The 18,340-nt window shown below is 35.8% G+C and overlaps 1 protein-coding gene across 1 annotated transcript; it reads left to right on the top strand.

Annotated features, from left to right (window-relative positions):
- The first annotated feature begins 12,827 nt into the window (after positions 1–12,827).
- Positions 12,828–17,928, top strand: insl5b (insulin-like 5b). The gene is made up of 2 exons (XM_048163880.1): positions 12,828–15,846; positions 17,338–17,928. Exons 1-2 carry the CDS (start codon positions 15,681–15,683, stop codon positions 17,466–17,468), a joined length of 297 nt encoding a protein of 98 aa, XP_048019837.1. The 5' UTR covers positions 12,828–15,680; the 3' UTR covers positions 17,469–17,928.
- Positions 17,929–18,340: the final 412 nt, after the last annotated feature.

Genomic DNA, 18,340 nt, shown 5'->3' with positions numbered 1-18,340 from the left:
TCCTAACACATTCAGGTACTCCAAGAGCAAAGCATAAAAAAGTCAGTTGTAAATTCCCTTATGAGATACTAGAGTCCAGAGGTCAAAATACAAAAACAATTGTAACAGGTCTGATGAATGTGATATATATATGAATTACTTTTGTTGTTTTATGCATGATTTGACATATATTTAGCCTACTCTAAATTTTATAAGTTTTTATTATTTTAATAATAGCTTAAAACTATGTCTTATTATTCAATATTCTGATCTGCTGGGATTTTCACACACAACCATCTCTAGATTTTACAGAGAATGGTCTGAAAAAGAGAAAATATCCAGCGAGCAGCAAGCTCTGTGGGTGAAAATGCCTTGTTGATGCCAGAGGTCAGAGGAGAATGGCCAGACTGGTTCAAGCTGATAGAAAGGCAACATTCAGATGGTAGAGTTAGAAGTTGGCATAAACAACATAAAAGCATGGATCCATCCTACTTTGTATCAATGGTTCAGGCTGGTTTTGGTGGTGTAATGGTGTGGGGGATATTTTATTGGGACAATTTTGGTCCCCTTAGTAAATAAATATTGCTTAAACACCACAGCCTACCTGAGTATGGTTGACCATCTCCATCCCTTTATCCAACAGGATAACGTACAATGTCACAAAGCTCAAATCATCTCAAACATGACAGTGAGTTCACTATACTCAAATGGTCTCCACAGTCACCAGATTCATTCCAGTATAGCATCTTTGGGATGTGGATGAACGGGAGATTCACATCATGGATATGCAGCCGACAAATCTGCAGCAATCATGTCAATATGGACCATAATGGTCCAGCATTGAATCTATGCCATGAAAAATTAAGACAGTTCTGGAGGCCAAAAAGTGTCCACCATACTAGCAAGATGTACCTATGAGGAGAAATCACAATATTTGGATAGTAAAAAAGTAGCATGCTAGAAAGGAAGACCATAACTTCTAATCAAACAAAGCGCAGAAAGTCTGGCCTTGAAATGTCCGCCAAGCATGAGACAGTCATTACAATGTAGAACTTTTATGTTGCACATCTTGTTCTGTATTGCTTCTGTATGGGAAATTATTTTTGAAGTTCTTTCATTGTGAAAGGTTGGCAACATGTCATATCTCTTAAAGCTCATTGTGAAACTGCCCCCACCTCTCACACATCCAAATACACGCTTCCTCTTTCTTCAGAAGAGGAAAGTGGCCTATCGGAAATTAACGCTGTCACAGACCTTTTTTCTCAGTTAGGATGGACACTGACTTTTTCTAAAGAAATTTGGCTCACCTTACATTAATACGGCTTTTTGTGTTGTTGGGCATGTTGAGGGTGAAGGTCATCCTTTTCTTCAGAAACATGCACACATAAAATATTTATTATAGATTTATTGACCAATCATGCCACACCCGGGGTAATTTACTTTTTTGTTAGTGCAATTTTTTACAACCCGCCCTGAAAAATCTTTGGCCCACCTTAGAGCAGGATATCATCAGATATTTCTACTTTAATTAGACTATACTGCGTTGTAACGCTAGTTTAAATGGTAAATCAAGGTACTTTTTTATCAACAAGTTTGGATACATATCATTTACACATACACATCTGTCACACATATCAATATACCTGCCATGGCAAAAATGCTGTATCCTTTTTACTCATCACTATCACACATCAAAGATACGCTTCAGAAAGTTTAGAGGCTGTTCCAAGAAAAGCATTCATTTACAGGTCATAGATGACTCATTGATTGTTTGGTGTGTGTGGTTATGAGTTCGCTCTGTGCTTTGGTTTTTTAGGTTTCATTGTCATGTTCAAGGATGCACCTACAGAGGTGTAAAATGTTCCTCATTCATTTACAAGTTAAAGTGTTTCTTATGTTACAGTGGTTTATTTGTCTGTGTTGTACATACCAGAGTTGTTGGTTATGTCATATTACCATTCAGATTTGGAGCTGTGTGGCTTTTACTCAATGTTTATTAGCCTTTTATATGCTAGTGTAGGCCTACTAGCAGCCATTAGCCATTAGCCAATAGCCAGCAGCCATTTATATGCTAGTGTAGGCCTACTCGTTCAGAAAAAGGTACAAAAGCTGTGACTGGGGCAGTACCCTTTCAAATGGTACTAATATGTATCTCTAAAGTATAATATGTAACTTTTAGTGGTTAATAAGGTATAAACAACCGAGGTGTGCAGAAGGGCATCTCTGAATGCACAACACGTCAAGCCTTGAATCAAATGGGCTACAGCAGCAGAAGACCACACTGGTGCCAAGAACAGGAAACGGAGGCTGATGAGTCTCGATTTCTGCCGCAATAGAAATCTGATGAGTCTTATCTCAACATTCAGATAAGGTCAGAATTTGGTGAAAACAACATAAAAGCGTGGATCCATCCTGCCTTGTATCAATGGTTCAGGCTGGTGTTGGTGGTGTAATGGTGTGGAGGATATTTTCTTGGCCCTTAGTAATTGAGCATTGTTTAAATGCCACAGTCTACCTGAGTATTGTTGCTGACCATCTCCATCCCTTTATGACCAAAGTGTTTCCATCTTCAGATGGCTACTTCCAGCAGGATTATGTGCAATGTCATAAAGCTCATGACAATGAGTTTTGACAATGAGATCACTGTACTTAAATGTGCGGTAAGTAGATTTTTAACAACGTTGTTGGACATTGTTGATATTTGAAATCAACCCAAACAAAGCCACCCCTCTCTTCATTGCTCCACTGCAAAACTCACACTCCAATCCTAACCACACTGCTCCGAGTTGATCTCAAACCCCGGGCTGATCACTGCTGGCATGCAAGGTAAATGCATTAACAATGACGCTAAACACCACATTCACTAGCGGTCGTCAGTGTGCAGTGGTATAACAGCAAAACTCTATCTTACACACGCAATGAGAGAGTAGATGTCTGTTTATCACAGCTGACGTGCAACAAAATGCTTCACTGCTACACAAGAGTAAATACAAAGTGATTGTTGTTAGTAGCCAATCAGCTCCAGACAATCAAAACCATGTTACTCACATGTGAAGCGGAATCAAAGCAGCCTCCGCGTCTGTTTTCAGACCTTCCCACTTAGCGCTGGAAAGCTTTTCTAATATAAATGCGGGTCCTAAAGCGCTTGCCCAGTCATAAACCTTCATTCCAGTGGTATTCTTTTGAGCTCTTTTGTATTGTGTCCCATCTCTCGTTCTGCAGTTTTTTTTCTTAATTTCAAATCTCCCTCTTGCTCGTTCTCTCTCCTCGACCGTCATACGCCCCCTAATACTGATTGGTTAGACGTTTGTTGTTGGTGTCGGCCCGACTAACTTCCAGACAGTGTTTTTAAAATCCTACTGAGTCCACCTTTAAATGGCCTCAACAGTTACCAGATCTGGATCCAATAGAGCTTCTTTGAGATGTGGTGGAACGAGAGATTTGCATCATGGATGTGCAGCCGACAAATCTGCATAAATTGTGATGCTATCATGTCAATATGGACCAAAATCTCTGAGGAATGTTTCCAGCAACTTGTTGAATCTATGCCATGAAAAATTAAGGCAGTCCTGGAGGCAAAAGGGTCCAACCTACTAGCAATGAAGAGAAATTACAACTTTTAGTGATTAATAAGGTATAAATGTGTACCTTTTAAAAATATTTAAAATTTGCAGTATTTATCTTCCGGGAAAACAGACCAAAAATACTGATGACTCATTTCGCACACATGGGCATGTCTAAATGTTTGTCCAATTAAATGTTCCTGCTTCTAATTCCATTTGCCTTTAATGAGCAACAGCAAAGCAACATATCTGTGATGTAAACCATAGTGCTGCTTATCGAAGCCCTGTCCTATACTGCTTCAGTAGAAATACATCAACACAGGAAAGAAAAAAATATTTTTTTTGGAACTAATAATTTTTAAGGCAATCAAGTCAGTTTCTTAAACAATTTTTAGAACAAGCCATATATAACAAATCTAGTAACTGTGTCTTAAGGTGTAGTCACATTACCAACATTTCGGCGTTGTCTATAGTCAATAATGTAGCAATGATGCAGAGCTCTCACTTTCAAGTCACTTTCAAACCAAGCAGCTTTCTGTTGGTCAATTTTGTGAATCCATGTGACCAACTTGAACCCATTGTGAAACGTGTGTGGGGAAATCTTTCTCTCTGATGTGAAATTCATGATCGCATTGATTCTTGTTGAAATTAATGGTTTTCTCCGACGAAAATTCACAGTAAATATGACCACACCTTTGGGCAGCATAATGTAAATTTATATCTTACTGCAGTTCGATACACAGAAAATGTCATTTAATTTACTGAATTCCTTCTATTGCAAAAAAAAATAAAATAAATAAAGTCGGCATTAAATATAATTTGTTAGCCTTTTTTTCCCTATCGTGACGTATATCTGAGTAAAATGGCTACTTGAAAAAGAAAACTTGCAGGGCAGGACTTGAACAACTTTGATCTAATTGTAAAACTGGCACTTCCAAACACATCTCCAACCCTTTAAGTCAAGTCAAGTCAAGTCAAGTCACCTTTATTTATATAGATTGTATCAAAGCAGCTTTACATTGATAACTGGTACATAATCTTTGCTGCACAGCAGCTCTTCAAGAATAGTGTCAATGCCGGCAGATCAAAGCACTGTTGAATAAATGTCAAGAATACTGTTGAATATCAAATGTCAAGTCAAATGTCAAGTGTTACTGTACTAAGTTAAAAGCATTTCCTATATAACAATAATTAACCTTGTTTTGTTGCTCTGGTGGCCAGTTGCCACATTTTCAACAGTTATCTTTACATAAGTAACAGTATGTTGGTCTCACTTGAACGTTTCTCTGTCCTGTAAAATAGCACATGTCATTTACTTTAGCGTTGGATCAGTCCTGCACACAAACTATTCCTTAAAGATCCCATGAAATCAAAGTTATAAGAGTTACAAAATGTATGTCATGTGTGCTTGCATGTGGCCATGTATATGCTAAACATTGACAGGTACATGCATTTTAAATGCACTTTCTCTTCTGGGAAAATGGACCAAAAATAAAGACAGAAATCACAACCATTAAACAAGTAGCAAATCATACCTAAACAATGAGCTCTTCAATATATTCCGGTTCCAATGGGTTTCAACATAATCAACACATGAGAGAAAACTTTGCTCATCACATGATTTCATTGGGTCTTTAAGGTGTAAGTCCCCAGTGCTGGATCAGTGTCATGCACACACCTGCTATGCACTGCACTTTGCACCTGCATGTACTTTCAGATACGTGTGTCAGTTTTTTCAGGTCAGAATCGATTCAGCACACATGACCTCGTACTGGAAACATAACTCTCGCTTTGCTGTGGCAACCTACATGTGCAAACAGATCCAGAAGTCCATTGATCTTCCACTAATATGTGACCTTAGCCTCAGGGCAACAGTACAGAATCTATGCACGAGAGGTCAAGTACTGCACCAAACCAGGCTTGACTTTTTAATGAATCTTTAGTCAGTTGAAATGCTACTGCTTCTTTCATAACCGGAGAGCACTGACCGATGATGTAACATAATGCTGACTTTACATACAGGGAAATTAAAATTCTGTCATCATTTACTCACCCTCATCATGTCGTTCCAAAACCTTACAACTTTTGTTCATCTTAAAAACACAAATGAAGATATTTTTAATGAAATCTGAGAGATTTCTGTCCCTCCACTGAAAGTCCATTCCACCAAAACTTACAAGCTTTATTTGGAAGCATCAGAGTTTTATTGGAATTATTGGAATTGAAATCTCTCCGGTTTGATTAATAAAATATCTTCATTTTTGTTTAAAAGATGATCAAAGACATTCAGGTTTGGAATGACAAAAGTGAGTAACTGATGACAGAATTTTCATTTTTGGGTTGACTAACCCTTTAATAATTTTCCCAAATAAGTGTCATGTTTTTGACAGGAAGGTGATTGTTTCCTCATTGTTATTAATAGTGTTTTCCAAAGTACCACTGTGGCTATTGCTCATTCTTACAGGGATTTTCCAAAAATCCCTATTAAACTTTGGCATTTAAATCATCCTGCACTGTTTTTGCAACAGACAAGAATTATACGTCAAATCATGTGGCTTATTGAAGAGAAGTGTGAGATTTATGATGCAGCTTTGTAAAATAAATGCAAAAAGAAAAAGGATTAAACTGAATTCTACCTTCTACACTTTTCTATGATTCTCTTGTTTCAACACCAGATCTGATTACTTAACCTTTCTCCTAATGTTGGCCTATTACCTCACCTCACACTGGTGTGCCTAAGCCTAAGCATTTTAATGATGCTGAACCAATGCAGCTTAGCAAAGATTTACAACTGTTTTCCTAATGAAAATGAAACATGTTCTCTGAATCATTTCACTTTTTTTAAATAGTAAAATAGCTACAATGCAATTCAAAAGTTTGGGGTCATTAAGATTTTTTAAATGTTTTTGAAAGACGTCTCTTATACTTACCAAGGCAGCATTTATTTGACAAAAATAAAGCAGAAACAGTAATACTGTAAACTTTTTTACAAATTGAAATAACAGTTTTAATGGGATAGGTTGCACAAAAATGAAAATTCTGTCATCATTTACAAACCCTCAAGTTGTTCTAAACCTGTATGAATGTCTTTCTTCTGCTGAACACAAAAGATATTTTGAAGAATGTTGGTAACCAGACAGTTGATGGTAGCCATTGACTTCCATAGTATTTTCTTTCTACTATATGGACGTCAGTGGCTACCGTCAACTGTTTGTTTACCAACATTCTTCAAAATATCTTCTTTTGTGTTCAGCAGAAGAAAGACACTCATACTGGTTTAGATAAAACTTGAGGGTGAGTAAATGATGACAATTTTTTTTTTTTTTGAGTGAACTATCCCTTTAATCTATTTTTTTTTTAAATTATTTATTGCTGTGATGGCAAAGTTACATTTACAGTCTTGAAATCATTCTAATATGCTGATTTGGTGCTCAAGAAACATTTATTACTATCGATGTTGAAAACAGTTGTGCTACTTAATATTTTTGTGGAAATTGTGATTTTTTTTTCAGGACTCTTTGACGAACAAAGTCTTTTGTATCCTAATCTTTACTGTCAGTTTTAAATTTGGATTAATTTAATGCATCCTTGCTGAATAAAAGTATTAATAAAAAAAAAACTTACCAACCCTAAACTTTTTAATGTATCTTGATATTCTCAGGTGAAAGGAAGGAATCAGGCTGATATTCAAGTCAGTCAAGTCAAGTCACTTTATTTACAGTATATAATGGACAATAATGTTGTTATGATGAATTCATTATGTTCTCAAAACAAGATATGACAATTTGCCAATTTCACTTGAGGGCCAACAGGTTGAAATTGTGGATAATTTTAAATATCTTGGTACATTTCTGGACTCCCAGGTGAGCTTCACTGAGAATTCAGAGTACAAAAGTAAAAGATGCTTTCAGCAACTCTTTCTTCTTAGACAACTCAGTGGCCTTGGTGTCAGTCAACATATTTTTGAACTTGTGTACAAATCCATTATTAAGAGTGTATTAAGTTTTCACCTTCTTGCCTTCTTGCAGATCCAAGAACAAACATGTCTAAATTTGTGTCAATGGCAAGTAAAATAGATGGCAGAACAAAGAAGCCCTTAATACAACTCTTTGCTGAAAGGCAAAGAAGGCGGCAAGGAGTATTCTTGCAGATAGTTCACATCCTCTCTTTGTTTGATCCGTTGAAATCAGAAAGATGATATAGAATCCCTCTAGCAAATAGAAATGTGTTTAAGAGGTCTTTTATTCCTAACACCATTAAAATCCTTAATTCTGTCAGTGAATGATAGTGGCATAAACTGGATTTTTATGTAATGTGATTCTCTCTTTGTATTGTTTTTTAATATCATCTGTTTAGCTATTTTATGTGTTGGTGAGCCAAAGAAAAATTTCCACCTTGGTGGACAATAAAGATATATACTCATATTCTATAGCGCTTTATACAATACAGATTGTTTCAAAGCAGCTTTACAGTGATCAACAGGAAAATAATGATTCAGTTCAATTCTAAAAAGACAATGGTAAACAATCATTATTCAGTTGAAATCAGTTGATTCAGTTTGGTTCAATAACTTGTGTAAGTTTCATTAATTATGGAAAAAGTTCAATTCGGCTATAAAGCAGCTCTGGAGAAAACAGTGATGTCATCGTCCAGCCAAGTTTAGTTCTCATCCGATAGTGTCAGTGCAGTAAAATCAGTAATATTGATGAATTTAAGTTGTCCCAACTAAGGAAGCCAGAGGCGACAGTGGCAAGGAGGAACCTAAACTCCAGGTGACAGAAATTGAGAAAAAACCCTTTGGAGAAACCAGGGTCAGTTGGGGGGCCAGTTCTCCTTTGGACAGATGAACGAACATGATGTTTTAATTCCAGGCTGCATCACAAATTCAACTGATATCATTCAGAATATTATTCAGATTATTATCAAGTACTTCCAGGCACTTCTTAAGAAATAAAGCAGTTATTTATTTTTAAATAAAATAATGTTGAAGAGCTACAGCAATGACAGACGGTCAGGGTAAATATTAGTTGCCACCTGAGAGGATTGGGATTTGATTCCAAGACTGATGACAGACAAGAATATGCCAGTGACCAAAGGACCACTGAGATCCCACTCACACTTCACTGATGGTTGTATATGCAACTGTGCCTTACGAGTTTCTCTGTTTCTGCTGTTTGATTTTTAAAGGACTCTTGACTTGCTGATAGCCAAGTAATTTCACAACAAATAACTAAAACTGACAACAACAAAATCAAATAATCCTATAACGGCATAATTGATTTATGTTGCAATGCATGCTGGGAGCTTGTAAACATATCGGCAACATTGTAAATATGTTGTCAGACAACTCTTTTGGAACAACAGTTGGGGTGATTATTGTGTGTGTTTTTATGTATAGGCTATCTGTGATGCTGCAATTAAATTTTTTTTCACTAGCTGTTTATACAATACAATATCAGTGTTTATACAATATCACAATAATGACATGTTTGTTTGCGTTTGAACCATCTCTTAGACCCTGACACCTCTGCATGGCTCATCAAAGATATGAACTCTGAAGCCTTGTTTATACTTTCACCTGGCTCCACACCACGAGCCTCTGCTGTGCACCTCTCCAAACGGACGATGCATTAATACTTGACGCGCTTACCATTGTACTAGCCTATTCTTTAAAACGACAGGGGGCGACTCAGAGTAATTGTCCTCTAAACCAGTGAATCTCAACCTTTTTTGAGTCATGGACCCCCATCATATTTGGAATCATCCTCAAGGACCCCAGAATAAAAATGGTGCATTGGTATCATTAATGTCTTTGTGACAACCAAATGCAATCAAGTATAATTTACTACTACTACGTTTGTTGACTTGTCCTATATTTAGTCATATTGTCAGGTACATTATACATATATTATCTTCCTCTTTTATGGGAACATGTCAATGTCAAGATATACAAAAATTAATATTCAGATATTTTATAAGGACCCCCTGGCATTATGTCAAGGACCACTAGGGGTCCATGGACCCCTGGTTGAGAAACACTGCTCTAAACCATCAGGAAGCAGAAGTAAGAAGTAAGGTACACGCGTGATGATGTTTGTTTTTATTACACTTAACCAAACCCACAATAGAGAACATATGTATAAAACTAAATTAAACAATTTCCTAAATATTTTCTGATTTCATTAAACATTTTCATTTAATTTAAAGAACATTTTTATTAAACATATACCCTTTATTTTCATTAAAGGGGACCTATGATGCCCCTTTTACAAGATGTAATATAAGTCTCTGGCAATGCAAATGCAAATGAGCTGCTGCTCCCGGCCTCCTTTCCAGAAGAGGGCGGAGCTTTAACAGAACGTGCATCAGTTGCTCAACAACAACAAAGCTGGAGAATCTCACCCAGCCAAAATGACGATTGTCAGTCAAGGTTTCAGACTTAAAGGTGCTCTAAGCGATCCTGGGTGGAGTAACTTCCTGTTGACATTCGAAGTGTTTTCAAACAAAACAGAGGCTAGCTAGACCCTCCCTCCTCCTCCTCCTCCCCCTCCCCTCCGTGCTTCCTGAAACAGTCATGAACGCGCATTTAAAATCATTCTTGTCGGTTATTGGCTGGACCATGTTTATTATGATTCGTGGTCCAGGCTGCACCAGTTTGTTTTTATTGCCGTTTTCGGAGCTTGTGGCGACTACAGAGGCCGCGTTTTTTTACAGTGTCTTCAGGGGACAGGTAGCTAGCGGATAGTGAGGATATGTTTGCTGTATGTGACAAAAAATGTTTTGGCCTAAAAACGTGTGACATCACTTAGAGCACCTTTAATTGTTCAAACCAGAGTCAGACACTGATGGAGAGACTCAGGAAGAAGTTACAACTTATAGAATGCATCTGGACGTTTCTGAATGGTTAGTGAATAAATTAATGTAGTTGCTGTGGAGTTGATTTAACTCATCGACTAGCATGTGCCATCGTGTTAATCTTTTGTGTAAACCCAACGTTGAATTGACCCTCATTCATGAAGCAGTCCGGCGTAAAATGACGGCATGGTAACAACACTCAACAACTCTTCTTCTTCTACAATTTGGGACAAGGCCAATAAACCAAGCTTTACACCATGTCTACACGCTTACATGAGCGGCACGTTTTGACAAAAGACAATAGAACAATGAACTTATACCGCAAGCACCTCATCTTAAGGTATCTGAGAAACGCTGTTGAAAGTGTTTCTCATAACACACTTGTAGCCAATCAGCAGTAAGGGGCGTATACACTCGTGATGGAGAGGTGCTTGTGTTGCATAGCGTGTTCGTGAATTTGGTGACGGGGCTATCAAGATAGGGGTGTGATCATTTTGGGTACAGGCATGTTTGTTTTGGTGATTTCAAATATCAACAAAGTTTCTCAGAAATCCTTACTGCACCTTTAAGTGTATGATCCTAAGCATAATATTATGTGATCATGTTAGTTGGTAGGTTTCATTCATGAAAGCTTTTATAAAGCAATATCAACATAAGGCATCTACAGCCCTTCAGCAGCGAACATAATCTCAAAAGTAGTAGCTACTCTCAGCACTTCTTGTTTCTGCAAGTGCACACTTCAGCTATCTTTAGCTCTGACACTTCCATACTTAGAGTAAACAGCTTATCATTGGTGGGCGTTTGGTCATAGACCTGTTACACCATATATCACTACTTTCCCTTCCAGAAAGACACCAGTAGGCCTATAAGCTCATACAGATCATCTTCTTGAGGTTATTCAAAGGTGACATTGTACTTAACATTTTATTTAAAAAGTGAATGTCCAATACTGACTTAAAATGATTTATTATAAAGCAGTAAAACTGACAAGGAAGGTCATTTGGTGATAAATAGCCAATCAATGCTCTATTTTGTTGTTTTGTGTATGTTTTGTACAAAGCAGCTAAGATCACATAGTTACAGGAAAACATGTTAAGAACACGCAAAACTGGATTCCTCACATCAGGCATTTACAATCCTGTATGTTCAAATGGGTGAGGCAAGACACAGCAGGTTGAATACAGGGTATTTTCAGAGGTTGGACGTTACAGTAAACCTTATGTGCAAAGGTGTCAGCCAAGACTGTCAGCTAAGTGAGGAGTGTGGCTTTCTAGGAATGCAGAGTGACAGTGCTGTTCAAAAACAAGAGCTTGACCTACAGCGAGAACCTGTTTTCAATGCGCCCCCTGATGGACAAAAAAAAAAACTTAAATAAATAAATAGTCTTGATCAGTTAAACCTCTGATATTGCTAATCTCCAGTATGTTTACAAGAACAACATGCTTAATTATTATTTTTTTTTTAACTGAAGAACTAGGCTACACAATGCCCTCTTATGAACCTGTTGAGATGGAATTTCAACTATTGGATCGCGTGAGCTTCTTAAAGTTTCCACCCTCATTCCTCCATCATTCTCATTTAAATGACAGATCTGTCGTTTAAAAGATCTGTCGTTTGTCTTCTGTTTGAAGTGTCACTACAGTGCAAAGATCAAAAGGAATATGCATTAAATTAAATTTGATTTCATTTAAAGTCATGATGAAATCAAAATTGACAGTTGTTTTTTTAATGTAATATTTTAGTTTTTTTTATAAATGTTTTTTCCGTGCACATCATTTTTTAAATTCATGCGCTCTCATAATATTTAATCAAAATATCTTCCCCTTCCTCTTGCAGCAACTTACTAACTTACAAAATTCACTTTTTCACCTTTTTTTTGCCTTTCTGTCAGTTTATGTGCTTCTGTTTTTCTTTTTTCCTACTGTGGAGGTTTTAGAACTTTTAAAGGTGCTAAAGAGGATGTTTTGTTTTATACATTTTTGCAATATTACTTGAAACTGTCTTTACTAACTGATAAAAGACTATTTATTAGGTGCACTGAAAGGAATAATATTAATATACATCATCTGTGCACGAGGTAGGGCCTTAAAAACATCAGCCAATCGCGTAAACAATTGGCCCTCTGGCTTGTCAATCACTGCCATGACTTTCCTTGTGCGAGACGTGCGCGGCTGCGCGCTCCAGTAACTTTCCACACTCCACAGGCGCCGCATGCAATGTTTTTGTCAGGAGACAGGAGTAACAACTGCAGATTATAAGTTACCTGCGGTGAGTCCGACATAATGAATCCACTAACACAACACAGCGAATGCCGGTGGTAAACACTCGTGTTCCAATACGAGTGTTTACGAGTTTTGGGAGGCGTTCCCTCGAAATGAGCTGTGAAGGAGGGGGGTTGTTCTTATGCATGCGCTCATTTCAAAAACTCACTAACAGTCTTAGCACCTTTAAATACGAACAAACAAACATACCAAATGAATGATCTTTAGGCCTTCATAAGAATCGGGGCAATTTAGTTATGATAAATTCAGACTTTTAATTTAGCTATGTCAGTATTGTTGTTTATCAATCCTTTTTCTTACTTAGAAAACGAATTTTCTCAAATGGGCAAATAAAATATAAATGTTCTCAACCAGGTTATTGGTAAACTACCCTGCAGAAAAATCCAGCATTGCTGGTCACCAGCATAAGGTATGTTTTGCACACCTGAATGGGATGCTGTCACGGATTGTACAGAGACAAACAGGTAAGATCCATGTGCAGCATTTAATGGGGAACTCCAGAACGTAATCCACAGACAGGCAAGGGTCAAAATCCATAAAGACAGTCCATACAAAAAACACGAAAACCAAAAACCAAAAGAGAGACCAGGAAAACCATACATGAAAACACCATAACCAAAGCAGAAAACAAACCGGGTATAAATAGGCAGACACTAATGATGAAACACAAAACAGCTGGGTGCAATGAACGGGATAATGAGTCCGGGAAGTGGGTTATGGGAAATGAAGTCCAAGGGGTGAAAACAAGAGTCCGGGTTGGAGTGCCCTCTAGTGGCAGACAAGGGCACTCCCAGTAATGATCATGACAGATGCTGGCTGTTGGTTTACTGGTCCCCAGCATGGGAAGCAGGTGTACTGGTGGACCAGCATAAAGTATGTTTTGCAGGCTGGGAGCAGCTTGGGATGCTATCGTTTCTTAGTGTGTGTTCATAGATAGACTAAGACAATTTTCCAATTAATTTTAATAAATTATTTAATTAAGAAAAATGCACATTGCAGATACTTGTTTATTGGTACACAGTAAAATCCTCAGTGTTAAATGAACGCTGCTGTTTAGTTTTCATATGATCCCAGTCAATAGAGAGTAAAAGTAACACTGAAGCAGTGTTGCAGTTAGTGAAATAAAGTAGATTCGCTCTACAAGTGATGATTGACGTTTGGCAACGCCACCTGCAATTAACAAGCAGAATCACTGAAGAAAAGAGGAACAACAACAGAAAAAAAGAGAACAGACTCACAGCCACACAGCCTTAGATGAAATCAGTCATATCTCACCAGAGGATGCTTAAACAACTCCAAAAATAGCATCACCATGTTCACTTTATGTCTTTCTTATGGTACTTGTACAAAAGTTGTTGAAGTTGTTTTCATTAGTTAGGCACTTGGCCATTTACTTTCAGCAATTGTTGAAAGTGCATGCTATCACTATTGTCTACAATATTTCATGCTCCTGGCTGCAATGACACCTTTTACTATATACACTTTTTTAGAATCAGTGACTAACAGCTTTGACTTGCGAGTTCCCAAATAAACACGAAAGTCTTTAAAAACAGCACCGTTTAATTTTGAACTTTCATGATCAAGTTGTTATTAACTGTACCATTGAGAGAGCTCTTCTCATAACTCCTGTTAAACAAACTGCGTATGATTATGCTTTTATTTGGCTTTTTTATACTATTTTCAGTTACTTTCAACAGATGGAGCAAAATAAATTACAAAGTTATAATCATATATTACAGTATTACAATAAATCATGTGTTTTAATCTTATATTGTTTCCCTTTACATCATTAATGTGTTAAGTATTGAAATATACAAGCAAAAACAATGCTTTTCCTCCTAAAACACTGCTTGCATACAGAAAACTGGCCTACTCACACTCAACCCCGCAAAACCATGCTGGTGAACCTGCTAGACCAGCACTATACTAGCACTGAACAACACTATATCAGCACTAACCAGTACTATACTTTGAATTCATACTGGTTTATGCTGGATTTTTCAGCAGGGTCCATTTGAAGATCTGAACTGGTAAGCAAAACAAGTGCTGGTGTTCAATACCAGGATGACTAGAGGTGATAGTGGTAGAGATTTTACAACTTCATATGATATGACTATTAACATCATAGATAAGATTTTATAGTTCCCTTTTGCTTCCATGCCCTGCCTAGGTCAACAAAAACAACAAATACAAGCTTTTAAAAACATCATAAGGAGAAAACATTACAGAGGCATGTTCACAAAAACATTGCATTTGCATTCAATTCAGTGGCAGACTGAACACTGTCAATCAAGTTGCTGCTGCTTTATGAACAATGTCAAAAAATGAATTGGCAGTTACAAAACAAATGACGCAAAATAAAAGAATTAGGTGTATCGTGTGATGACTCATAGAAGTCTCCTTTAGGAATGACTGCAATTAAATCTAAATGTGAAAGCCTGTGCCAAATACTACAGAATGGCATTTTATCCCGTAAACAGTGACGTTTAAGTGGAAGCACTTGGCAACAAAGTGTTTGCTAGCCAGAAATAAATCTGCTCATTATGGTGCTCAGCCTTTTAGGTCAAATTAACAAGGTTTGGGAGGAAGTAAGTGCTGTCATTATCCTGGTGTCACACCATAATGTTGGTGTGACACATGCTCGAATATGCAATATTCAGTTTTATGGACATGGATCTCTAAAACGTCATTAAAGAGCACTTTGCTGCAGCAAATAAAACAAAGACCTCACGCCACTTTGTTAAATTAGCTGTATTTTGATACACCATTTGTACACCATCTATTTATTTAAAACCAACAAACCCATTTTGTCAAATGGAAGTCTCTGCTTTGTGGGTCATTTTGCCTCATTTAAAAGGTCACGGAACAGAAGTGCGTCAATAAGACATAAATCACGGTTTGCGTAGTATATAAACGAAGACATTCTGAAGTCAGAAAACACGAGCTAACAAAAGACATCCATAACCTCAGCGGAAGACAGCTTTCACACATATTTCCAGCTATGAAGGTCGTGCTACTGGCAGTGCTGTTGGTGTTTGCTGTGTGGGCAGATTCGGCCCAGGCCCAGAAAGCTCTGAGACTCTGTGGCCGTGAGTTTTTTCGGGCTGTCGTCTACACGTGTGGGGGTTCCAGATGGAGGCGGGTCCAATCTGAAGACCCTGTAAATGGTCAGTATATATTTTGTCTTTGCTTAGCAGTCATCCTCACAGTGTACGTGAGGTCAGAACATAACTATCCATTTAAAGTCCTACTGTTACATATTCGGTAGTTGTTGATTATTACTGTAACAACAACTTTTAGTTACTGTATAAAATGTATTATATGTTATATGAAAAGTGGCCTGGCTTTTTACAGATAGAATAGAATAGAATAGAATAGAATAGAATAGAATAGAATAGAATAGAATAGAATAGAATAGAATGAACTGCAAAAATGAAGAACTGGATATTTGATAAAGATTATGATTTTTATAATAATGATGATAATAATTATGATTTCAATAATAATGATCAAAATATAAAAATGTTATATATATATATAATTTATATAAATATATATAAATTATAAAATGTATTATATGTTAAAACTTGTTTGTAAATTAGTTAAATTAGTACTACTTTTTATAGAAATTATAATATAATGTAATATAACATAAACAATATAATGTAATGAACTGCACAAATGAAGAACGGGTTATTTGATAAAGATTTATATATATAATCAAAATATATATAAAAATACAAATAAAATGTATTTTAATTATTATTTCTAATTTTATAAAAATATTTGTATGAATGAATTTATTAAAATTCATTCAGTTGATAAATCATCTGGAATTGAATTTACTTAAAATTCTATGGATTACAGTTACTTTGCATTCTCTTGTAAATGTATTCATTCTAATAATGATAATAATAATTATGATTTTAATAATAATGATCAAAATATAAAAATGTTATATATATAATTTATATAAATAAATATAAATTATAAAATGTATTATATGTTAAAACTTGTTTGTAAATTAGTTAAATTGGTACTACTTTTTATAGATAATATAATATAATATAATATAATATAATATAATATAAACAATATAATGTAATGAACGGGTTATTTGATGAAGATTTATATATATATATATATATATATATATATATATATATATATATATATATATATATATAAATAAAAATATAATTTATTTTAATTATTATTTCTTTTTTTAATATTTGTATGAATTAATTTATTAAAATTCATTCAGTTGATAAAATTATAAATCATCTGGAATTGATTTTATTTAAAATTGCTATGGATTACAGCTACTTTGCATTCTCTTGTAAATTTAGATTTCACCTTTAGGAACTCACAAGAGCCACTGAAATTATACATTTATGCCAGTAAAATCAAAGCATAAATATAAATCTTGGATGAATTTGGGAACAGCAACAGCATGCTGGCATACACTTGTCATATAAAAACATTGCAGATATAGGGCTGGAGGAGTCATATGCTTTTCCAAATTCAGCTCTTGTGTGCCACCTGCTGTTTATATGAATTTTGCGTTCTGAAGTAACTTTCTGACAACTCATTAACTCATACAGCAACTGTGGAAGAAACCAGCATCATTTACATTACATGACTATGATTTTACACAGGTTATGAAATCGAGACTGATGTGGAGACCTCTGCAGAAATGGATCGAGTAAGAAGAGACACATACGAAACGCTGCCCTCCACGTGCTGTAAAGTGGGCTGCAGAAAAAGCGATCTTGTCCGCATGTGCTGAGAAACACTGAAACTTCAACAATCTCTCTTTGCAAAATGCCTTTAAACTATTCTTTTTCTGAGGACTTGAATTAGCCTACATAAAAAACTCTCAAACTCTCAACATTTCAGAAACGTTCAGATGTTGTTTTCCAAGAAACTCTTCAAATGCAAAAAAGGATTTTGAAGTATTAGTTGAAGTATATTAGTTTGTATATTAGTGCTATTAGATTGCACTGAAATATAGGCCTGCATTGGGTATTGTGCGAGTACATAACTAGTACATGCCCCAAAACGTTATATCATGATGCTTTTTTGTAGGTGTTTTAAATGGTTATGACACTGTTTTTAAAAATGTTGTTAAAAAGAATAAAAATCTAGAAGCACGAATTCTAGATTAGAATTTATTATTAATATTAATGTATACCCAATATTGTATTTTATGCAATATATCCAAGTAGAAACCAACTGTAAAATTATTAATAAAAGCATTTTGAACTAAAAAAGTTGAGTTGAGTCCTAATTTGCTGGCAAATAGCAATAGGCTATTTAGAGTTATAATAGAGTATTTTTTATAGGCCTATGGTAAGGTGACCAGATTTCTGAAATGGAAACCGGGGACATTTCCTATGTAAGTGGTCAAAATACCACCAAAATCGTATTTGTTATTATCTATTAATTAAAAAACGGGGACAGTACATTTTTGATTTTTTTATTGCTGTGGGTTTCACATTTTACATTAATAAATATTATGATTTAATTTTATTATTAGGATTTTTGGTCTGGTTTTAATACAATTCACCAAAATAACTAGCCAGTAGGCCTAACTACAAAAAACTATTAAACTATTGCACTATTTTGAAAAATCACTTTACAAAATATAATGTGAGATAA

Source organism: Megalobrama amblycephala, linkage group LG17 (genome assembly GCF_018812025.1).
Source record: "Megalobrama amblycephala isolate DHTTF-2021 linkage group LG17, ASM1881202v1, whole genome shotgun sequence".
Taxonomy (NCBI): domain Eukaryota; kingdom Metazoa; phylum Chordata; class Actinopteri; order Cypriniformes; family Xenocyprididae; genus Megalobrama; species Megalobrama amblycephala.
Note: the sequence above shows the minus strand (reverse complement) of the source record. Positions and strands in the feature narration are given on the sequence as shown.